Below are 25,153 nucleotides of genomic sequence, written 5' to 3'. Positions count from 1 at the left end.
CGACCAGAATTTAAATGATGCCATCTAAATGAGGAACCTATTAAGGCTCATCATCTCCAACAATAAACGATCATACTTGCCCAGAGTTACAGTCCAGGAAAATAAAGTGAAATAAACTAGAGAAAAAGCAAAGAAGTTTTGTGCAGATTTGAGTTTACAGCTACCTAACATTGTGAAATTATAAGCATTCCATCTGCTCACCAGCTGTGGTTCCTAATCCTCTTTAATAACTTCAGCTTGCACAAGTCCATGAGAATCAAGACGTCTTCCAAATTTCATTTTACATTAGTTGCCAGGATTGATTTTTAAACACTGGCTACCAATGAAAGCAGCCTAAAGTTGATTTCCCTAGCAGGTGTTAATTTTCAGAGCAGTGAAAGGAAATGAGAAAAGAGACTAAGAGTGGAAAGAAAGAAATTAAGGAAGTTCTAAGATCACATTAGGTTTTTAGGGTTCTATGCTCTTCAGCAAAACCCAAAGGCTCAAATACAGAATAGTCTCCTGAAATGTGAATCTAAAAATTCCCTAAAAACATGTAAAAAAAACCCAACATATTAAATAAGAGATCATTTCCAGTTGGGTCTGAAATAAGGTTTATTTCCTGTAGCAGCCAGTCCTTCTCCCCACTGCAGCCCATCAGCTCTCAGATATCTCTGGTCACTGACCAGAGATGGGGTCTCAGAGCTGTGACTGTTCCCCACTGCTGCAAAGGTTAGTTACTTCTCCTTAAGGTATTTAACCTTAAGGTAGTTTCTAGCTTGGTTTCATAATGGGCAGTCCTTGTAGCCTAACTCACGAATAGAAAAGGTGTTCTACTATGAAAATACCCAAATTTTATTAAAGTTGCAAGCAGGATTCATGGTTCTGTGTTTTACTACTTTTAAACTCCAAAATACCTTTCCATTCCCCTCCCTCTTATAGCTATTATACAGAGTATGAGAAAGAATGATTTCTTTCTGACTTTTGAGATTGGTGACAATCTTGTTTTCAGGCAAATACAGGTTTATAATATCTCCGTATTTTTAGTTCAGACTGCTGGGATATTTTAAGAAAAAGCCAAAATTACCCATCTCTGCTTAAGCCCAATGGGGATCTAGACCCTAGTGACAGTATCAGCAAGGGCTACGATGCGTTTCCTATTCACACGTGTTCTACCAGAACAAGACCATATCTTAGGCTACATAATCCAGGTTTTCTCTTCTAGAATGCCATTATTAGGAGGCCTTCTGAACCAAGATGGCAGTGTCTATCTTTGTTCCAAATTGTCAGTGTACTACCTGGTACAGAATGCTTGCATGCGTGGATGGTGTCTCCAGTAATAATTCTCGAAGCAGAACCTGTTGCTCTGTCTTGCACTGAACATTTGGAAAGAGATGGCTCTCCACATTTATTTCTGACGCAGACTTGACGTTTACCTAAGAACTCCCTCATAGGAGCATGGAAACCAGTTAAGGCAGCCCCAGCTGGCAGAGCCAAGTGGGAACGAGTAGGTAAACAGGCCCTAGCACTGGCAGAAAGTGATCAAAAAGTCAGGTTCCACAACATTTCCCAACAATTAGAAAAGAATGTTTTCATCTTCTTTTTCATCAGAATAAGAGCACACAAACCATTCCGAATAAAAAAAAAAAGGTGCTGAATAATATAAAAGTTATTATACCATTTTTTACAGATGTTTCTATAAAAGTCCTAAGAGAATCAGAACTACTGAAGAGAGCTGGTATCTAAAAAAAATCTCCAAACTATGTAGGAAATCAATAGTTTAAAACAAAAGGCTGAAACAGTTTCTATATTAAAACCTTGTTTTAATACTCCAAAATAGGTTTGTTGCTATGCAGTCAAGAGTATCTGAGTGAAACTTTAATTTCTATGAATTACATGAAATGTAATGAAAATTGGATAGGTGAAAACACAAAGTCCAGGTTCTACCTAAGGGTAAAAGCTAATGATAGTGGAAATAATACTAGACTGCCAAAATAACTCTGCAAACACCTAAAGAGGCTCATTCTTACTAAACAAAAATGGAGAGAGCAATGATGACAGTTTATTGCATTTATCTGGCCGGAAGGAAATACAAGACTGCATTTATAGGAAAGGCCTTCATTTGTGGGGCTGAAATAGGCTTAGCATAGAATTCTTACCCGGCATTTCAGTTCCTCAAAAAAAGTGTTTCATACTGACTGCACTACATGCTGTGCAATACTGGCATTCAAGCATGCATAATAAACTATTTGGTAACTCTTTCCAACTGCAATGGAATTCTGTATTTTAACCTAAGTCTTATAAAACGAAATGTTTTAAATGAAAAGCAAATTTAGCAATTCATATTATCTATAAAAGATGTCTGGAAGTCCCCTTGAGTGAGCTCTGCATGTTATCTTCTGCCAACTCCAATCTGTTTCCAATACAGTCAAGGGTGAACTCTTGCAAGAGAATATAGACGATGTATACAAACAAATACAATAGGGTCAGCTCGTGGTGGGTGTCATGAAGAGTATGTAAAGAAGGGTGATGTGATGAAGTAGTCTAAGAAGGTCTCTCTGATCCTGAAGCATTTGGGCTATGCCAGGAAGGATGGGAAGGATTCTACTATACAAAGTATAAAAGAACTTTCCAAGAGAGAGAACAGAGAGGTCAAAGGCACTAGGGCAGGACAGACCCCACATGTTAGAGAACTGGAGAAAGTAAGCTGTGTGGCAAGGGCACAGAGAACTGGAGCAGGGCTGGAAGAAGGTGCATTGCAGCATCAGGCAGCAGCCACGGTAGAGTTTGCACTGTATGCTAAGTTTGAAAGGAAAACATGGGGGTTTTAACAAAAACTTCACCCAGCTGCTGTGCAGAGAACGAATTGTAAGGGAACAACAGCTAAAGCAGTGAGACCAGCAAAGAGAATAACACTCTATTTTACACATTTAACCTCTATGTAAGTGCACATGTGCACACACAAGCACAATATTACAAAACGAGCACTACAACAACATTGGAAATTTAGGAAAAGAGTCAAATTTAATGAAATATATTTTGGATATACAGAAATGTGTTACTTGTCTCACAATAATCGATGTCATTTTCTAGACCTAACTTTTTGTAAACAGTATTAATATCCAGGAAGAGTTGCCACTCAAGTGACAAAGAATATGTATTTGATGAAATGTCCTATAAGAAAGCACAGATTTAGGCCATGTGGTGGCTCATGCCTATAATCCCAGCACTTTGGGAGGCCAAGGCAGGCGGATCACGAGGTCAGGAGATTGAGACCATCCTGGCTAACACTGTGAAACCTTGTCTCTACTAAAAATACAAAAAAAAAAAATTAGCTGGGCATGGTGGCACGCACCTGTAGTCCCAGCTACTCGGGAGGCTGAGGCAGGAGAATTGCTTGAACCTGAGTTGGAGGCTGCAGTGAGCCAAGATCACGCCACTGCACTCCAGCCTGGGCAACAGAGCAAGACCCTATCTCAAAAAAAAAAAAAAAAAAAAAGCACAGATTTGTAGTATAGTTGGCTCTACAATCTGAAGAATTCAGAATAGGCTGGGGGCGGTAGCTCATGTGTGTAATCCCAGTACATTGGCAGGCCAAGGCAAGAGGATCGCTTGAGGCCAGGAGGTCAAAACCAGCCTGGGCAACATAGCAAGACCTTCTTTACAAAAAAAAAAAATTAATTAGCCAGCCATGGTGGCACATGCCTGTGGTCCTAGCTATTCAGGAGGCTGAGGTAGGAGGATCGCTTGAGATGCAGTGTTTGAGGCTGCAGTGGGCTATGATCATGCGACTGCATCTCAGCCTGGGTGACAGAGAAAGAGCCTAGGAAAGGAAAGAAGAAGGAAAATGAAAGGAAAGAGAAAAAATGAGGATTTTAAAACAGGAAGAAAGTTATGAATCACAATATGCATATTTCTTTGTAGTCTGAAGTTATCCTTGTTTCTAATGCTGCTGACTAGAACATACTGTAGTGAAGACTGTAACATTCTAGACAGCAAGTCATACCAAAAGCAGTAAGTCATATTCTCTCCACTTAAGATTTCAACATATTTCCACGAATGTTATGGCTCAGAAAAAAAAAAAAAAAAGCCAAATACTATTAAATGGAAAATGTATTTCAGAGTCCAGAACTATTCTCAAATAGTAAAACAATTTAACAGACACACTGAAATAGTTTTTCCCAAAGTCCTTTATTTTTCTCATTTAAAGTGATTCCAAAAGGAACTGGCAGGGCATGGTATATGCCACAAGTGACTGATATCTTTATGGAAAAAACACATAAGTAGCTAAAACCAAAGGCTCATGAGCATGGGTAGAACTAAATGGTTTGAAATAGACAGATCTAATTTTTTAACTGCATGGAAAGATTGGAGAAACTATTCCAGCGAGGTAATATAATGTGATCTCCCCTCAGCTTTGCCCCTCCTTTACTAAGGTCCTAGCAATACCATAAAAGTTGATTATATAACTAAACTACCTTAACTTGAGCCTGGCTACAGGGAGAGCTGTGATCTACATGACCTGTATTTTTTATCTCTGATTTCTCTATTCCCATGTACAGAGTGCCATGGTATTTGTATCTGCCATTCTCTATCACATATTATCTTGGCTGATACCACATGATCCAGCTAAGTTCTCGCGTCTGGCCAAAACACTTTTTTCCCCGCGTCTTGGTGTTCTTTCTTCTTGCCCTATTTATACAATCAGGGCTTTGTAGTTCAACTTCATTATTCTCATGAACTTTTGTTTTACAACTCTTTGTAACTCTAATTACTGCCCAGGTAATTTTTGAAACCCACAGCAAATACAGAGTTTTAACTAATTTGTTCATTCAATTAATGGTGCACTGATGTTTAAACTATACAATTAAGTATGCTTGACTTTGATGTATACATTATTTCCCACCAAGTATGACAAGATTAAAAAATTCTGGAGGAGGGAAAAATCTTCAATGACTTAAAATAGTACTTTATATGTAGTTAAAATCTTCTGTCTTTTCAATTTAGGCAAAACACCCACTGACGGGTGAAAAAAGAAATCTAAGATACAAGTTTATTACAACAGGCAATAACTATTAAAAACACAACAAAGCAGATAACAGGGCTTTAGAATTTATCGCCCATTTAGCATATGACACCTCAGGGTACACAGAAATCTTCTTCAAAATTAAATCAATTATTAGACTCCACCTACCTGACAGTCATCAGAGAAAAGACACCTGCAATCTATTATAACATTAACTATTTAGTGTAATATCCAACAAGTACCAGCTTTATGGAATTTTCTTGAGGTTTATTTAACATTTACAGGACATAAGATTCATTAAAGATTACTTTTAAACCTTTGTAAATCTTATCTCATGCTCCGTGAAAACGATCTTATTTACTTTTTAAAGAAAATATATATTCAAAATCAGATAGGTTCATTTCACTTCTTCTTGGGAAATGCCATGAGCTCCGGTCATCATTTAAAAAGAATTATACAGATTCTGATATTTAACTATTAAATATGCCCTGAAAATACACAGCCACCATTTTACATTTTACACACACACATCCACAGCACAACTCACTTCTATTTACAGCCCAGTTGTTACAGCATTCAGCTTTATGAACTGCTTAAACTAGCTTAATTTACTGTGCATAGGCTAGGCATGGTGGTTCTCACCGGTAATTCCAGCACTTTGGGAAGCTGAGGCAGGAGGATCCTTTGAGCTCAGGAGTTCAAGACCAGCCTGGGCAACATGGTGAAACTCTCTCTCTACAAATAATACAAAAATTAGCCAGGCAGGGTGGCACACGCCCATAGTCCCAGCTACTCGGGAGGCTGAGGTGGGAGGATTGCTTGAGCCAGGGAGATGGAGGCTGCAGTGAGCCAAGATCATATCACTGCACTCTAGTCTGGGTGACAGAGTCAGACTCTGCTCAAAAAAAAGGCGTGTGTGTAGATTTCCCTACGTAAACTGCTTCTCTAAAGACAGGTGGTAGCTCTGCTAAATGATTCTTGGCCTGTGTTAGTAGAGACAGATACTTGCTGCTGCTATTGTACATTTGGATGAAATTAACTGCAGCTCACTGAAAAGCATATAGTAAATGTTGAGGGTGTTTCAATCAGACCTTAACTAGGATGCAGGCAAATGGGCTGGCTCAGCCAGGTTTCTAGACAGGGATGCTGGGAGGAGCCTGTGGTGGTTGTGAATGTTACCTTCCATGCAAAAGTCTTTGGAGATATGATTAGGTTAAGGATTTTGAGATGCCCGATTATCCTGAGTTACCCAGATGGGCCCTAAATGAGATCACATGTATTCTTATAAGGCAGAGGTAGAGGAAGACTTAACACAAACAAGAGGTGAAGAAAAAAGCAGAGAGATTTGAAGATGCTGATCTTGAAGCTGGGGTGATGTGGCTACAAGCAAAAGAGTACCAGCATCCACCTGAGGCTGGAAGAGGCAAGGAACAGATTTTTTTCCTAGAGCCTCCGGAGGGAGCTCGGGCCTACCAATACCTTGATTTCACCCAGGTAACAATGATTTTGGACTTCTGAGCTCTACATTCTCTCCAGAATTGTGACAGAATAAATTTCTGGTGTTTTAAATCACTGGCTTTGCCAGGCATGGTGGTGTATGCCTGTAGTCCCAATTACTCGGAAAACTGAGGTGGCAGAGTGCCGTGAACCCAGGAGTTAGAGGCCAGCCTAGGCAACATGGTGAGACCCCATCTCTATAGGGGAAAAAAAAGAAGCACCAGCTTTGTGTGTGCTGATTGTTAATCACAGGAAAGGAACACAGGGCCCATCAGAAGTGTGCCTCCATTGTGTTAACCTTCTCTGTGGACAGTAGTCATTACAATATGAAAAGAAAAACAGTGCAGAAAATTGGGCCAAATCAAAGGAACTGAGCTCAAGTGACAGGACTGTGCTAGAGTTTATTACAAACTTATTTTTAATCCATTCTCCTGCTAACACAGAACTGAGACTTGTTACTGAATTTTTAGGGTCTGATGACAGATTAAGTGACCACATGGTATTACCTCAAATTGAGCAGAGGGATAAAAAAGATTGAGAAGGCCGGGCGCGGTGGCTCAAGCCTGTAATCCCAGCACTTTGGGAGGCGGAGATGGGCGGATCACAAGGTCAGGAGATCGAGACCATCCTGGCTAACCCGGTGAAACCCCGTCTCTACTAAAAAATACAAAAAACTAGCCGGGCGAGGTGGCGGGCGCCTGTAGTCCCAGCTACTGGGGAGGCTGAGGCAGGAGAATGGCATAAACACAGGAGGCGGAGCTTGCTTGCAGTGAGCTGAGATCCAGCCACTGCACTCCAGCCTGGGCGACAGAGCAACACTCTGTCTCAAAAAAAAAAAAAAAAAAGATTGAGAATACTGACATTTATCCCCACTCAAATGCAGTTACCTAGTCAAAAAATTAATTCCTATCTCCGTCTTTTAACTTACTGTTCTTCCCATCTTGTGCATTAAAATAGTTCAGAAATGCTGAGGGAACATCTGCTCACAACAAGGCACCAGAAAAACAGACAATATGCTTTCTAATAAGCCTGATGGTAGAATGTTCTTTTGGTAGCAGGTACTATATACAGTGTCCATAAATCTAGGCCTGAAAATATTCCCTGAAGATTGATGAAATTGAATAAAACTGAAAAATTATACACAAGAGTTTCCACAAAACATTCAGTTCTCAAACGCTTCTAATTTTCCTCTTGAATAAAAGTAATTTTCCAGGAACAAAACTACTGCCTAAATAAAGTATAACAACATAATTGTCACCTATAATTATCAATTGTCTGGGGATGGTTTATTTTCAATGTTGATGTCTCAGTCACCAGCATTAATCAATAGGACTCTAGCCACCATTTCAAGAAAACATCTTGGGCACTGTGATCTTATCTCATTTTATTCCTTTATATCTTTATAAAATCTAGTATTTCCTGCCTTAAACAGATTATTGATCCACTGCTCACCCCAAAATATCATTTTTAATATCTATTTGCAAAAAACATCCTAGCAGTAGACAAATTATCTGAGTTCTTTGGTGTTCACTGTTTTCTCTCCCTAAACCTTTTACTCTTGTTGACACTGAAAGTAAAAACAGAACAAATTCTAGCATACCAACAGTTGAGAAACACAGTAGAGATATACTTTGTATAGATACCTATTAATTATCCTTCATATTGATGTGTGGAATATTAAGTTGAAGCATGTAAAATTTCAAATATTCACTATTTTTGATCTATAGAAATAGTAGTTTCCCATCTACAGAAATAGTAATCTACTCAATATTACAAATGAACCCTAGAGATAATTTCTGAGAATCATTTTAAGTTTCAGGTTTTCCAGACACACCAAATCTTTATCAGAGCTATTGACAAGCAGCACTTGGATACATTCTCCCTTATCCCCTTATCGAGGTTGTTTACCTCCTACTGAGATCATTAAAGATAAAAATGGTCAAAAGGAAGGAAATGGAAATGACAAGGACAAACTAGCAACTGGACCACACACCCTTATTAAAGAAGTGCAGTTAGCTTATCTGAAGTGCTTCCTTTTCCTTGGATGCACTCAATGAGCTTGTAACATAGTCTTAAAATAAGAGCAATTATTGAAACTTTCTTCTTCAAAAGTAAATAGGTTGACAGCTACCACAATAATCTAGTATTAAAAACATCCTTCTCATTTATCTTTATCATTTTCTATTTCCTTACCCCGTTCCTAAAATAAGAAGTACCTCAGCAGTAAATGAATGAATAAAAAGTGTTGAATTTTAAAAGTCCATTTACAGTATTAGTGACGATAAATATGGCAAGTCTTGGAAGCCAGATATACAGAACAGGAGAGAGAGGTAGAAAATTCATAGAATCTAAAACTGCAAGAAATAAAAATATAAAAGAGAAGAAAAAGAGAAGAATGAGAATCCTAATTTGTGGGTACAAACATCCCACAGATTATTCAGTTCAGAAAACCAAGTTCTGAAATCTTAACTATAAAGGCTAAGATTTAGCTGATTACTGTATCTCTCATTCCAATATGGGTAGCAGGGCCATAGAACCTGCTGTCCCTGACATTATTTAAAAGAAATGATGCAAGGCTGGGCGCAGTGGCTCACGCCTGTAATCTCAGCCCTTTGGTAGGCTGAAGCGGGAGAATCACTTGAGCCTAAGGAGTTCGAGACCAACCTGGGCAACAAAGTGAGACCCTGTCTCTACAAAAAATAAAATAAATAAAAATAATTAGCCAGGTGGGGTGGCACACAGCTGTAGTTCCAGCTACTCAGAAGTCTGAGACAAGAGGATTGTTTGAGCCAAGGAGGTTAAGGCTGCAGTGAGCTGTGATGGTGCCACTGCACTCCAGCCTGGGCAACAGAGCAAGACCCTGTCTCCCCCCGACAAAAAAAGAAAAGGAAGTGAAGAAACAACGCAGAAAACAGGCATGGAAGCACCGCAGAGTCAGGCAAATCAGGAAATCCTACTGATTCTACGATGCATGTATGTTTACTACCTAAAAGATCATCTTTCTTCTGAGAAATGCTAATGCAATAGCAACTTACCTAACTTACTCTAAACAGTTTTGCCCTCATGTGTAATGTTGTAGATGATGCTGAGACCACTACACCCAGAGATTAAACTCTATAGGGAATAGTACTTCCCAGACACGAAATTCTTCAATGAAATGAAGATATAGTTTTCAAATTGAAAACTGTCTGCAATTAAATTGGAGCCATCTTCACGTGGATGACAGTGTAAGTAGTAAATAATATGAATGCTGTCAGTGTGTTTAAAGAAAAGAAAAAAAACCTTGATCGCTGAATAATTAAAGCATCCATAACCATTTCTCACTTAAGTAACACATCATTTTTAACAGAGCTTTCAAGAGATGCTGATATCTTATAGAGTTCCTTGGAGCAACATTCCAACAAAAGATAAATCTTCCTGAAAGACTAAATACGAATTTTTTTTAAATGTGCTTGGCAAGACACTTAAATAGTTTTGAGGAACTTAGTGAACCTAAAATATGGCAGTTTCTCCATGCCTCCTGGTTTGAAAGATCTTACTGCTCCATATAATAATTTGTGTCTTTTCAAATAAAAGGAAAAAAAGGTCAATGGAAGTTCACCAAGTGAATTAAGAGAAGCAGTAATAAATGCATTTCTGGAAAAAAAAAAAAAAAAACTATTTTAATTGTTGTAGACCTAGTTCTTCCCACTCACTTCCTCATGTTGCTTTCATGAGGTAATTCTAATAAGTCTAGAAAGCAAGGCTTGATTATTTCACAGAAATGCTATATATATATTGCTTTTCATTACATATCAAGGGGATATGAGAGTGAATTCAGTTTGTAAGAGGACTTGAAATAAGCATGACATCTTCATTTAAAGCAAGCTGCTTTTGACAAAGGCATACTAACCCAGGAATAAAGGAAAAGTGGTGCTCCCCTCCCCCACTTTCTTGTGTTTTTTTTTTTTTTTAAGTCAGGGTCTCACTCTGTCATCTAGGCTAAAGGGCAGTAGCACGATCAACACTCACTGTAGTTTTGACCTCCTGGCTTCAAACAATGCGCCCATCTCAGCTTCCTGAATGGCCACCACATCCGGCTTATTTATTTATTTATTTATTTATTTATTTATTTATTTGAAGAGATAGGGTCTTGTTATTTTGTCCAGGCTGGTCTTGAACTCCTGGGCTCAAGCAATCCTCTTGCCTTGGCTTCCCAAAGTGATTCTCACAAAGTGATCCTCCCATACCTGGTCTCTTGTGCTTAATTTTTAACTTAAAACAAAAAATTAAAAAAAATTCTCAATTTCCAGTTTTTAAGCACATCAAAACTCTAAAACATCACTTTAACAACTTCAAGTCATATTCAAAAAATCCAATACCTCAATATAGTGTACTGGTACTCCTTCCAAAGTTCTACTTAAGACTTCACTTTTAATTTGTTTATCACGTTAATGCATGCTGGCAGTGGATGCTCTAATCCAGCACAAGAGGAAGACAAAAGCATCAGGAAACTCCAAATAGGAAAAAAGTAGATGTATTCACAGGGAGATTTGTTCCAAGTGGAGCTGCCAGCAAAAGGGCACATGGACCACAACAGGGCAAAAAGGATTTCCCCCTCTCCACCCAACCCCTCTGGGAAATGTTAACCTAGTGGGAGGAATGGAATATGCAACCATGGAACCATGAAACCTCTTTTATTTTCTGCCTATTTTTTCCCCACATTACCTTTATTCCACAGTCTATCCAATCATCCCTGCCCACTGTGTATGCTCCTTTCATTCCACTTGTTTTCCTGCTCTTACCACTTCCTTTTATTTCAATGTGCCATTCCTCTGAAGCCTTCTCATTTCTTTCCTGCCTCATTGTTTTCCAGTCTTCCTGAACCATCACAATTCTCTTTTGTGCTTGGAGCAAGTCATCCCCACCATGACCTGGTCTTTTCTGCCCTTTTCTGAGCATAACACCTACACGGAAAGTCCCCTTCTTCTGATGCAGCTGGAAAGAAGCAGTTACAATCTGGAATGGGGAAGGGAACAGCAAGGGGAAGAGTTTTTTGAAAAGCAAATTCAGCACCAGAGAAAAATGAGGAAATCTTATAGTCAACTATAGGGAGCATTTCACTCATTACTTTGTAAATTGCATGCACTGAGCTGTTATGTGGGTGCAATAGTGATGGCAAACACCACAATTATTTGTGCACCAACCTAATAGTATCACTGTTGTTTCCCAGGGACCTTTCCCACATCACACTTGTGTTATCTACTCAATTCCTAGAATTTCAAAGTCTCATTACAGCACCAAAAACTGAAATAGGGTAATAGAGTCTGCTACACTGTGTGTCTGGTTGAGGAAATTAAATTTAAAATAAAAGCCAAAGCTGACCATGGCAGAAAGCATGAATGATAATGAACGTATTTGCAATATAGACTATAATTATCACATTACAATAATGATGATACAAAACCAGAAGTTCAAAACCCTGCCTCTTCACACTGCAGTTTATGTAAAGATCCTAGGGCTCCATTCCACAGAAGGAGAAGCAATGACAAAATCGATGTTGACATAGCAGCAGGAAATTTGCCAAAATTCCATCACAAATGCTGAGACTCTTTCAGATAAGGTATTAACAGAAACGGTTTCCGCATCGACACCTGGTAGTCAGCCTCCAAGATGTCTCGCCACCCCCATGATCTACCTACACCTAGTGCCGACCCCTTCCGCAATGTAGCAGGGCAGGTCTATGCAGCCCACAGAATGCGGAAGAGATGGTGTACAAGTTGCAAGGTGTAAGGAAAAGTTGTGAAAGACTTGGAAATTTAGTGAGTTACCCAGTTAGCTTATCCATCTAGCTTAACTAATTGCCCTAAAGCAAGGAATGTGGGTGGGAGAAAAATAAATACAGAGCAGTTGTTGTTTGCCCATCGCCTCCAGCTAATGTCCCCTGCAATCTCCTCCTTTTAGCAAAGTAACTTAGAGTGGTTAATTTGCTGAGTGGGTTCAAACAGAATCAAGCGGGCCTGTCAGACCCCATTCCGTGGGCTCACACAGAGAATTCAACCCAGAGAGGTGACAGGGAAAAAGCACGGAGAGAGGACTGCATTTTATTCTTGCCCAGAATTCAGCAGGTTGTTTGTGGGTTGGCAATAGTCCGAGAACCTTTTTTAGGGAGTGGATGCCCCTCTGAACTCTCCCCTATCTCAAGTCCTTGGCATTCACTATTACTTAACACTGACCCAGGCTGCAGGATGCCTTGCCCAACAGCATTCTGATGGGCATGCTCACAGGCTGAGGTTCTGCTAAAGTGACCCACAGAAAGCAGTTCTCACAAGGAAAAAATCTCATGGTCTTTCTTTACCAATACCACTACATTTTTAAAGCACTTAAGTGTCTGAAATTGTACTAAGAGCTGATGATAGTCCTCTGAAAGAGATGCCATTAATTACCCCTATTTTCTACACACAAGAAGAAAATGAAGCCTTGAAAGATTAACTATCATGCCCAAGGTCACATAGTTCCCAGGTGGCTGAACTGAGACTAAACCAAGATCTGCAAGGTCCCAACTAGTACATATTTTACTTCTGCGTATGGCACTTTTGTGATGATGACCTCTAACCCAGTTAAATTCAGAATTCAACTTAGCTAAATGAGAGAAATAACATATAGAAGTTTCAATTCAATAAAACTGAAGGTTACAAATATACCAGAAACAAACCATATCATCACTTCTACCTGCTGTTTAAAGGGTTCTTTGGGATGACATTTATTTTACCAACATGGGTTCTGATGTCATCTAAATGCTGCCATGATCAGTTCCCAAGAAAGCAAAAAGGCAGAGAAAATAACACGGGTTTACAGAGTTCAGTACTACATATGGTAAAAACTAATCAAAATTCTGACCTCAAACTTCTGGTGAACATTCATTTCAAAAGAAAACTCAACGAATTATTTTTGCATGCTGTTTGTCTTTTTATATGCAAGTGAAAAATGTGAAGCTTCAAGTATGATTTAATGGGTTAAGACTTCTTAACCTGACATGACAAAAATATCTCATTTTGCCTGTTGAAAGAATCACGCATTAACATCTTTAAAACATTCCAGATTGCGACAAAAATACGAGGGGGAAAGGGCGAAAGGCAAAAGATAGGGTAAGTGATGTAACTTAATAAAGACAATTATATACTCTACTAATTAACAATTTGGGCCACCATGGTGTCCTCTTTGTTGAGCTGTAAATTTGCCTTTGCACTAGTAAAATCAACATCCCAGTAAGGGGGAAAAAATCATCATACAAGGGTCTTAGAGAAAAATAATTATTCATAGTTTGATTTCTCCAGCCTTGGCCCTGCAGGATAACGCCCAAGTCAGAAAGCACATGTTAATGAGCAGCATGCTCCTTATGAAACAGCCTTCTGACCCCAAAACTATCTCCATCCCACACATAGACAGTTGCAAGGCATTCAAGTCTGCTTGGTCCCTAATTAGAGTCACTCAGAGACCTCTAAACTGAGCGGACGGATCTGGCAGCCTACATTTGAAATGGAAGTGGTGATGTTAATTGTCCAGTTTCCTGCCAAAAAGAATGTCTCACGTCTCTTGCATTCTGATCCAGGGGTCCCCACTGTCCTTTTAAAAAATAAAAGTTATTTGGGCTTGTTTGGACTATTTTCACTTTTCAGACTGTAATTGACAGTCAGATGGATGAATTCCACTGACCTGAGCTCACTTTTAACTTTTCTCATGTTTTCTTGATATTTTTGCAATACTGAGAATTTATATGCAGCTGTAGACAGGTGAAAACACACAGGATGCATCGTCACCTACAGACTTGAGAGATAAAGCAACATTAAAAATGTATCTAGAAACAGTACAGTGTTCAAACGCAGTAAGGGAAACAGATACTCTGGGGGAAAAGAAGAGCCCTGCCAAACTCCAGCCTTCCAAAACACCTCGTCTGAGCATGCCTAGGATATGTGCTCACAAGACAGAAAAAGCTTACAAGAGAAAGAGGAAATCTGCCACTTGTGAAGTGCAAAAGCCCTACTAAATATCCTATTTTAATCAGAAAACAGAAAAGCACAAGCATTATCTGCTACAGGGAGCCAAGACCAAAAGAGAGTCCAAAAGAAAATCTGTCTTGACTCCCAACATTCCAGACCTTATTAACATTAAGTACGTCATTCCAGACAAAGGAAACCACTGTCGGCCCTGCACAGGTGGACGCTGCCATGCCCTCCCAGAGTCCAAGCCATTCAGCAAAAGGACAGACTCCAAGGACCCAAAAATATCCACAATCTCAGACCCCTAGAGGGAAAAAATGCCATCCCAAGCCTTAGTGCACTATGACTTCTCATTATGAATAATCACTGTTATTGTGAATATACTTTCTTGCTGCTTTGGGGGAAGTAGAGCTGTAGTCTGATTCTGGTTTCTGAGCAATGATCACAAAATATAAGAATAGGAAGAGAAAAAATGCCAGGGAGACCACCTGAGAAAGAATTAGAATACAAAGAACCGGTAATAAGGAACACTGCTGGAGTCAGAAAGCAATCTGCGAACTCTGAAAGAGAAATGCACAAGAATAATGCCCTCATCACTGGCTTTCGGTATCATAACCAGAAACTGTGAGTCTATGTGGTGGAATGTGATCTAAAATGCAACTGAGTCTTTGGATTGTTAACAATTCCAAAGTTCAAATGCCAAAAGTATGCTGTATGTTCGTTTTCTTCTATATTTGGAATTCTTGCCACTTTGTCCCAATTTTTCCCATATGGCACTATAACTTCTAGAAGAGTTCACATAACCTGCTACCTATATGTTAGTCACAAAAAAGGAACTCTTCCACCACTAGTATATATTTATCATGATACAGATAGTACAAGGAACATGCCTCAACTTAAACCAAGTGTTCCAACTGAATGCCTCCCACCCGCTGCTTTCCCACCCCTGCCATTTAAAATCTTGGTTAAAAATTGCTTCGCACTCAAAGGGCCAGCAGTTCTCAAATGCTACTGTGGCTTATTATTACCTGGAGTGCCTGATGAAACACAGATTGGTGGGCCCCACCTACACAGCCTGTATTCAGTAGGTCTGGGGCAGGTCATAAGGGCATATGTCTAACAAGCTCCTTGATGGTACTAATAATGCTGGCCTGAGCCTGTGAGTAGCCAGGACCCAGGTGAGGGCTGGATCCCTGGGAAAGCCTTGTGGAGGGTGACAAGGATCCCAGTCCTCCACTCAAACCACAGGAGTTTTAGTGCTCTCTGCTTTCAGAGTGCATGTATATATGTGTACACGTGTATGAATGTGTGTGATGTGGTAGGGGTGAAGGGATACTGTATTTAAAATTGGTGATCCACAAACAATTGTCTGAAAACAGAGGCAATCTACTCACTGATAAGATTTTGAAAATCACAGACCCTAACTCACCCGTTCATTTTACTGAAAGGAAAACCACGGCTTAGTGAAATGACATGTTCTATGTCACACAGTCCAGAACACCGATTATTTAAAATCTACAATTCCATTACGTTTTTAAAATGTAAAAGTCATATATGAAAAAGACATCCTCACTCTTAGGGTAAGCCCCAGGAACAAAGTGAAGGTCAACAATGTCAACTGCACACAGCACATTTTTATACAGAAAAAAGTGTTTGGAGGCCGGGCGCGGTGGCTCACACCTGTAATTCCAGCACTTTGGGAGGCCAAAGCGGGTAGATCACCTGAGGTCAGGAGTTTGAGACCAGCCTGGCCAACATGGTGAAACCCTGTCTCCACCAAAAATACAAAAATTAGCCAGGCATGGTCTCGGGCGCCTGTAATCCCAGGAGAATTGCTTTAACCCAGGAGGCGGAGGTTGCAGTGAGCCAAAATTGCACCACTGTACTCCAGTCTGGGCGACAGAGCCAGATTCTGTCTCAAAAAAAAAAAAAAACACAAAGTTTGGAAATTGTGACTTTGCACTCTTGATGTCCTCTCCCTTCACCATCTGCCCACACACATACATACACACACACACACAAACACACACACATATTCTTGGGACTACTTAGGTCTTTTAAAATTAAACAGTGGATCCTCATCAAAGCTTTTGTTTTTTACTCTAAATTCATATAATTCTTTCTAAAACAATACTGGCAGATAAACTAACTCCTTTCTGAGGGGGTATAACTGGCTGAAAATGGAAGGATTTCAGTTAGACAACTGGATCCTGACTCACTGGATCCCACTCAATAACTTCCTTAAAATACTGTGTGCTTCGGTTTTTATCAAGAATAAAATGGAAGAAATGAAGCTTCCCTCTCACTCAATGAAGAGCAACAGAAACTTCTTTAGCTTCTGCAGTGAAAGGCAATGTGACTATTTTAACTGGTTTTGGCCACAGAACAGGCTCAAGGCCCAGCTCTTGCATAATACTCTGTACACAAGAACAAATTTTTCCATTCCTATCCTTGAACATCTGTGGACTTGATCCCCAAGCACTATTCTAAAATGAAATGCTGGGAGAGGAAGAGAAAAGGAAGGCAAAAACTCTTGAAATATTTTCCCCTAACTTATCTGCCATCATAATATGTTGGAGAGACAGGCAGCCTTCATAGAGGAGGTGATACCTGAGCTGGCTCTTGAAGGCCTGAGTTGGAGTTTGCTAGGCAGAGGAACTGGAAGGACAGGCCAAGAAAAGGGAATGAGGCATATTCACAAAACGGGGCAGAACACAGCGAGCATGTCTGGTGGGGAAATCTGAAGGGCCACAAGAAGTTAGTTTGTGTCATATCATGCAGTTTAGACTTTATTCTCTAGATAGTGGGGGGCACCACAGAGGTTCTCACAAAGGGATTAAAATGTTGAGATCTATTTAACTGTAGCCACAACAGAGGATGTACTGGAGAGGAAAATTAATAATCACACATCTTAAACCATAAGGTGGCCCTTCTGGGAGGTCTCTTAAGGTTCAGAGGGAGCAAAGTGAAAAATAAAAAACATATGAGGAGATACCAGAGACCATGAGAAAGGAAGTCCCAAGAGGCTGTGTACCAGAGTTCTTTCTCGCTTGGAGCTGGAAGTGCCCTAGGACGAGGTGACGAGAAGATGTATGAGATCCGGTACCAATTCCACCAGAGAGGACCCCAGGATATTGGGTATGTTTCTACACAGTGGCAACCTCTCTTAAAAGAGCCTGGAAGTGGCCAGGCATGGTGGCTCACGCCTGTAATCCCAGCACTTTGGGAGGCTGAGGCCAGGAGTTGGAGACCAGGAGTCAAGACCAGTCTGGCCAACATGGCAAAATCCCGCCTCTACTAAGAACACAAAAAAATTGGCCAGGCGCAATGGCTCACGACTGTAATCCCAGCACTTTGGGAGGCCAAGGCGGGTGGATCACCTGAGGTCAGGAGTTCAAGACCAGCCTGGCCAACATGGTGAAACCCTGTCTCTACTAAAAATGCAGAAATTAGCCAAGCATGGTGGTGTGCGCCTGTAATATCAGCTACTGAGGAGGCTGAGGCAGGAAAATTGCTTGAACCTGGGAGGTGGAGGTTGCACTGAGCTGAGGTCACGCCATTGCACTCCAGCCTGGGCAACAAGAGTGAAACTCCATCTCCGTCTCAAAAAAAAAAGAAGAGGAGCCTGGAAGCAACTTTCAGAGATAGTGGGCCAGTAATGCAGGGTTTAGCTTTCAAAAATGTAAGATGGGTTTAAGCAAAGAAAGCCACTTCTGGCTTAAAGGAGAAGAAATGTAGGGGGCTGGGGTGAGGGGAATGGAGCATGAAGGGAAGGGGAAAAGCCGCCAGATGGATAGTAGAGAGAGATGCCTATTTTGAGGGGCAGCTATCTCAGATGAGACATGATCCTATAATAACAGGAGTCCTGAAGATGAGAGAGACAATATTCAAGTCATAAGGGTTACCATTATATTAAAGTGTTAAGAACTGAGCAAGGGTATTTTTAATATTTAATAATGGAAATTTAAGTGCCCATTTTACAAATGTGAACATGGAAATTCAGGAAAAACTAAAAGGAAAAAGTAAGTAACAAAACCCAATTCTAAGCCAAGTACTGTATGTCTAATACCAAAGCCCCAACTGTTCTCGGCTCACACCACACCATTTGCTCCAAGGAAGTGCAAGAACTCAGAGATCCCATATTTCTCAGAGTGTACTATGGGAGTCTGTCGTGCCTGTTTTCCTGAAGGTAATAGTAAATGAAAGGGGAGGCTAGCCACGGAGCAGTTTCCTTGAGCAATGCAACAATTTGTTCCAGGAAAAGGAAATGGTACAATAGCTTTGTGTGTTCAAAAAGAAGGCTTGCTCTGGAAAACAAGGCAATTAAGAAAACAGGACTCACTTAACACTATTTACTGAGTACCTACTATGTGTCAGGTATAGTACTAGAAGGAGGGAGAGATTGATGAATAAAACACAAAGTTCCTATTCTATACTGTGTACAACTTGATGAACCATCCTTATTATTATGATAGTATAATTTTCTATCTTGGCTGATTATACATTATCCCCAATGGAGGTTTTATTTAAAAAACAAAACAAAACAAAAACATGAAGTCAAAAGTGGTGTGAAGATTCTGATTTACTAGGTCTAAAATAGGGTCCACGAATCTCTATTGTTTTAAAGTTTCTGAAGCACAGTTAACTGAGAGAACTAGACCTCAAGAAAGAAATTAAGGTATCGCCATCTTTTTAATACTTGTATTTATATTAACATGAGTTGTTTGCTTCTTTTACATGTGCTTAGTTTTACCACAGGACCAGGCACAAACTTAAAGTTTGTCTTTTTTTAAAGATTTGTTTTTTGTAAGTGGTAAAAAGGTAAATTATTCAAGTAAATTAACTCAAAGGCTAAGGAATTATAAAGTAAAAAGGAGGAGGCCGAGGTGGGCAGATCACCTGAGGTCAAGAGTTTGAGACCAGCCTGGACAACATGGCAAAACCCCATCTCTACCAAAAATACAAAAATTAGCAGGGTGTGGTGGCACATGCCTGTAATCCCAGTTACTTAGGAGGCTGAGGCAGGAGAATGGCTTGAACCTGGGAGGCGGAGGCTGCAGTGAGCTGAGATCGCACCACTGCACTCCAGCCTACATGACAGGGCGAGACTCCATCTCAAAAAAAAAGTAAAAAGATTTATCTCTTCTGGCCATGAGGGCAATTTAACCTAAGTAAAACATTAAAAAAAAAAAAAAAAAAACCACAAGTCACATGTTATGGTTAAGTATATATTCTATTCTTGTGCAAACCACATATGAACCTATCAGGTTTATCATACTGGTATTAAGTATAGTTTTAGATCAATTAGGTGGCACTGTAAACCTAAGAATCAGTTAAGAAGTCTGTTTCTGGGGTACAGATTTAGATGTCAGGTGCAGTAACCTCCAGCAGGAGACACACTTGTAAGGATGAGAAAGCAGGAAAAAGCCTTTTGGGATCCTAGGAACCAACAACCACATTTTGAGGCAGACACAACTGAAACATTATGAGCCACTTGATGGACCCCACGAACAAGAAGTGCTTTATTCTTTGTTCATGCTACGTGATTCACATTTGCCTTTTTGCTTTGACAACCAGGAGGCTCAAAACCAAATATATGGCCCATATCAAGCCACTCTACTGGAACCCTGCTTCATCTTATTAGTATTTTCCTTCCCTTATCATCTTTCGGCTCTTTAATGCTTACATTTATGTTATCTGCTTCTATGTGTCTACGTCATTTGCCTTAAATCAGTTTTGGTGCAAAGCAAGGTGAAAATTATTAAAGAATGAGTCAAGTAATCAAAGTACTTCAAACCTCGTAGGCTCTCTGGACAATTTATACATTCTCTCTCGCTTTTCTTTGGATTAAAATTCTCTTTAGGAAAATCTATTCTTAATTTTTTTGGTATGAATTCTTGTATAGTCATGGTTAAATTGCAACACTGCTAATAAACTAATTTCAAGCTTAGAAATTACAGTATCATTTGACTAAAAAGTATTATATGAGACCCAGCATCTTCCCTTAAGAGCTATGTACAAGCTTCTTGAATCTTCAATTTCCTTTGTATGATAATTATTTATGTTTTAAAAATTATAAGAATAACATGGTAATTGCATAGAGTGTGGAAAATAGAGAAAAGAATAAATAATTAAAATGAAAAGAACACATGATCTGTTTACATTTCACTGTTATCTTACTATTCCTCTCTCTCATGCTGCAATCACTCACCCAAATAACGTAGGGGGAAATGTTGATGGCAATACTTCATTTTACCTAACCTTCCTCTCCCTTGTCAGAAGCTCTTCCGTAGACACTCAAAAATACACAAATTCCATCTTTTTCAGTCACAATCACATTCTCACAGACACAGTCCCTGTTTCTACCTGAATGAGATGCAGTAAGGAATCCATAAATTCAATGAGTGTTATAATCAATGAGTGTTATAATCAGATTCCTTATTGCATCTCAGTCAGGTAGAAATGGGGACTGTCTGTGAGAATGTGATTGTGAATGAAAAAGGGAATCTACTTGAATCCTATCTTTAAAAGTTGTTCATGTCTTTGTTTTCCAGTCATTTCTATCTATAAACTCACCTACCTTATCCAAATGTTACCTTTTTTGCCTCACTTAAGTCATTCTTCCCTATGCCTATAGAAAAAGTCACTGTTTTTCCTTATGTGGCATCAAAATAGGTTCTCTCTAAACTACCCCCAAAACTTCATTTAAACACAAAAACCTTCCTCCAAATCAACTGATCTATACCCAAGAGATTCATCTACAAAAAAACACGTGCCATTCTGAGTTGATGTTTCTCTAGCTATATGTGGTGACCCTCATTCTTCCATCTCATTCTTGGTTTCCAAACACTTAATTCACAGGCAAAAGGTGGTATGAGACAGTAACTGATGCGAAAACTAAAGAGAAACATATTTCTGTGATTCAATGACAGATTTCATTACAGTAAGGAAGTAATTACATATGGTTTATGAGGTATAATTATTGTGAGATTTAAACTAGCCTACACTTTTAGAAAAATTATCTTTGGATTTCTTCCACATCTGTCTATTCAGAGAGTGAAACAACAGAAGTAGGCTAACATGAAAAGATTTTCACATACTTGTTACTAAGTAGAAAGCTACATGGCATATGTGACCAAACGTAGTATTTCTGCCCTGAAGTATTAATAAAAAATAAACAATGCAATATTCTTTCCTTACTAAGAAATAGATCAAAGAAGGTCTACTCAAATATTCTTAGCAGAACAACCAAGCACCATGAAATAATATTCTCATGTAAAAGACATGGAAACATCATTTGAGATGTCTCTGTCTTGATAATTCACTCTATGGCAAACATCTTGAGTATTACCTTGCAAGTCTGAATCATTCGACTTTGGGCTGCTTCTTGCTCGTCGCTCTGTTTTCTTAATTCCGGGACCACCACCGCTGCCGCCTCCGCCACTTCCACCGCTGTGGCCCTTCCCGTAGCCATTGTATACTGTTGTGCAGCTGCTTTTGTAGATAGAAGAAGGAGGGCTGTTGAGGCGGTTCTGGCGATCGATCTGGCGGTCTTTCAGTTTTTTGTGCGGAGGCTTGCTGTACTGGTCTTCTCGGGTGATGTAGCTTGACATTCCATAAAGTGGTATAATTTCTAAAATGGATGATTATGATAAACCCAAACTCAGTTTACATTTTCAGTAATAAATTATTAAATGGTCAAACGATCTGGCTCCTGAAGAAGTCTAAAGTATAAAAGAAGTCTAAAATATTACTGAATAGAGTATAATAAATATTTCTTAAGAAAATACTGCCGGGCGTGGTGGCTCATGCCTGTAAGCACTTTGGGAGGCCGAGGTGGGCAGACTGTCTGAGCTTGGGAGTTTGAAACTAGCCTGGGCAACATGGTGAAACCCCATCTCTACTAAAAATACAAAACATTAGCCAGGCGTGGGGGTGGGCACCTATAATCCCAGCTACTCAGGAGGCTGAGGCAGGAGAATCGCTTGAACCCGGGACGCGGAGATTGCAGTGAACTGAGATTGTACCACTGCACTCCAGCCTGGGCGACAGAGCAAGACTCTGCCTCAAAAAGAAAAAAGAAAAAAGAAAATGCCATATACATGATATACATTTAAGGCATTCCCATTTGTTTCTAATCAATCAAGGAATAATCAATCATTAAAAACTATACTGTGCGTTCAGAGAATTTCCTATATTACAGAGAATACTGAAGACAAGGTTGTTATCCCTAGAGTTCATATTCTAGTTGAATTTATAACTGACTTTGATTTTTGCCTTTCATTATGTTTTCAGTAGTTGCAATACATGAAAAAGTTAGAACAAATAAAATACCCCCATGAAACATGTACTTAGAATCAAGCTACTTTAAAAGTCTACTTATCCCTGTAGACAGAATAGTATTTCTACTGGAAAGTATATTGCAGTCAAAGTTTAAGTTATTTGTGGCATTCAAAAGAGCCAACATTTGAACAAATTTAACTAAGATAATGAGATGACACATTTCCATTTAAAATAATCAAAGCTCACAGAATCGGGGGAAATGTTCAAGGAGGAAGTATAAGGGTTAAGAAAAGCTATCTCTGAAATCTGGTGCCAAACGTAATAAGCTGTGGTCTCAAACTTCTCTTTTGGAGTAATCGAAGGCAAGACAAATGTAGAATGCCACGTGACTTTACTACGCACGTTTTAAAGTGGCTCAAAAGAAAACAGAAGCCTGCAAACAATCTTATGACCTCAAGGGGAAAACTTCATGTTAAATTTAAATTTTTAAATCAGTTCACAATTATTTTTAGGTATCAGTAAAAATGACAATGCGTAACATAAAGATTGGGTCCTTACATCTTCATAAGAAACAAGGGTCACCTCATCTATGGAGTGACAATATAAATTACCATCCAAATCTGAACACTTCTGACAGTGAAAAGGGAGGAATATCAACAATTTCTTCAAGGCAAGAGACCTAAACTAGGACTGTCACAGGCACAACAGAAATGTATGGTTACCCTGCATAATTTAACAAAACTGCTGTCTCAATTACTCAACGGTAAAGCTCCACTGTTTCTTACTGTTAACATAGCTAAAGGAAGATTTGTTTTTTAACGAGTTGTTTTGTGAAAAATCAAATCTTCATGAGAGAACCAGTTTGCACTAGAGAATGTGTCAAAACAAATATAATCCTATTCAGACAGTATGTATCCAAATAAACAATGTCAAAATATACCAGAAGGACAGTAAATGTTCTAAATGCCACGATGCATTACACATGAGATTTAACATATTCACCGCAGGCACTAATCATCTCTTCAGACATGGTGAAAACTTTTAAACACTTATAGTTTAGAAAATTCATATTTAAATTGCTTTTAGGTATGCACACTAAAGAACTAAGGTTAAAGAATATAAAAATGGCTTATGTATAAAGCGAAGGGATTTTGGTTTACTGCTTTAATGTGAAATCAATGAAGGCATTTTTATTTGTATACATTATTGCTCTGTGTTATTTTAATGGAATTAGACCCAAATACACCACAAAATGAAGAGACTACAATTGTGCTTAACTCTAATGATTTAAATTATACCGTTGTCTTGCCTAAAATTGCAAAGGACAGCATTTACAAAACAGTAACTATGTGGCATCCTACTAACAGACTGCTAAAATAAAGCAAGTTAGATATACACCAGCAGGCAGTGTGTCAGTCACCAAGGACTTTCATGTCATCAGAGCTCAGATCCAGCCAGAAAGCTCTGAGAAACACTCAATTATTTAATGCATATTGTGTCAAAGCACTGAATACATTTAAAAAAATTACAGCTAACTAAATTTTTTCAGTTTTTATCCAAATGTTTTCATAGTATATCCCCACTACTTAATGTTTTCTTGGTGTTATGTCGCATGGAAAAAAGATCAAATTAATAGGAAGTTATTGATGCTGCTATAAAATCAAAGTATTGATTTCATGTTTTGCTATCATCCCCTTATACCCCACTGTGAAAGCACCTGATTAATTTGAATTATGTCAAATTTCTTTGACTACTTAAAAAACAAACAAAACACACACACAGTCAAATTCTATCCCTAAGTTACAACAGTATATTTCACTTGAAATACCATCTCAAAAAATCTCAAAAAAGCTTTTTCTGTGAATAAGTTATAATGTGAGATGAACAGGGAAAAATTATATATAAAAATATATATAATTTTAAATTATAATTAATTATATAGAAATTATATAATTATATATATATATAACTGTTAAAAGTAATAACTTGCTCAAACATTCTATGGTATAACAGGCATTTCTTCTACAATGTATCTAAACCAACATAATAAATGTCTGAAGCAGTAAAATGCTTCCCTTCATAGTCAGACTCAGAAGAAAATCACTTTGTAAAGTCCTAGAGGCTAAAGTCTAATTTTACCTTCAATTATCTGGTTTCTCAGGATCCATTTTGATAGAGAAAGCCTTTAGACTAAACCAACACCAAGGTCAAAACTTTAAAAAGATATAATGTTGGTAGTTCTGAGACTCTTTTCATATCCAGGTAAGTATTTGCCTAACAACCAGTGAAATTGTGGCTGCACTAATGGCTAGTCTTAAACTAAAAGCAGGTTCAGGAAGGCCACATCAACAGCCAGGGGATTTTTAGTTCTGCCAACATCACAACATAG

At 38.9% G+C, this 25,153-nt stretch overlaps 1 protein-coding gene across 7 annotated transcripts in view; it reads right to left on the bottom strand.

Annotated features, from left to right (window-relative positions):
• The window catches only part of FNDC3B (fibronectin type III domain containing 3B), a 363,826-nt gene that overhangs the window by 127,922 nt on the left and 210,751 nt on the right, over positions 1–25,153 (bottom strand). For all 7 annotated transcript variants that reach the window (XM_050780053.1, XM_050780054.1, XM_050780057.1 and 4 more), the window contains one exon: positions 21,833–22,114. In XM_050780053.1, the coding sequence (XP_050636010.1) occupies positions 21,833–22,114 (282 nt within the window). The remainder of the gene's footprint in view (positions 1–21,832; positions 22,115–25,153) is intronic.

This window comes from Macaca thibetana, chromosome 2 (assembly GCF_024542745.1).
Source record: "Macaca thibetana thibetana isolate TM-01 chromosome 2, ASM2454274v1, whole genome shotgun sequence".
In the NCBI taxonomy this organism is placed as follows: domain Eukaryota; kingdom Metazoa; phylum Chordata; class Mammalia; order Primates; family Cercopithecidae; genus Macaca; species Macaca thibetana.
The sequence above is the reverse complement of the archived record's forward strand: the minus strand, read 5'-3'. Positions and strand labels throughout refer to the sequence as shown.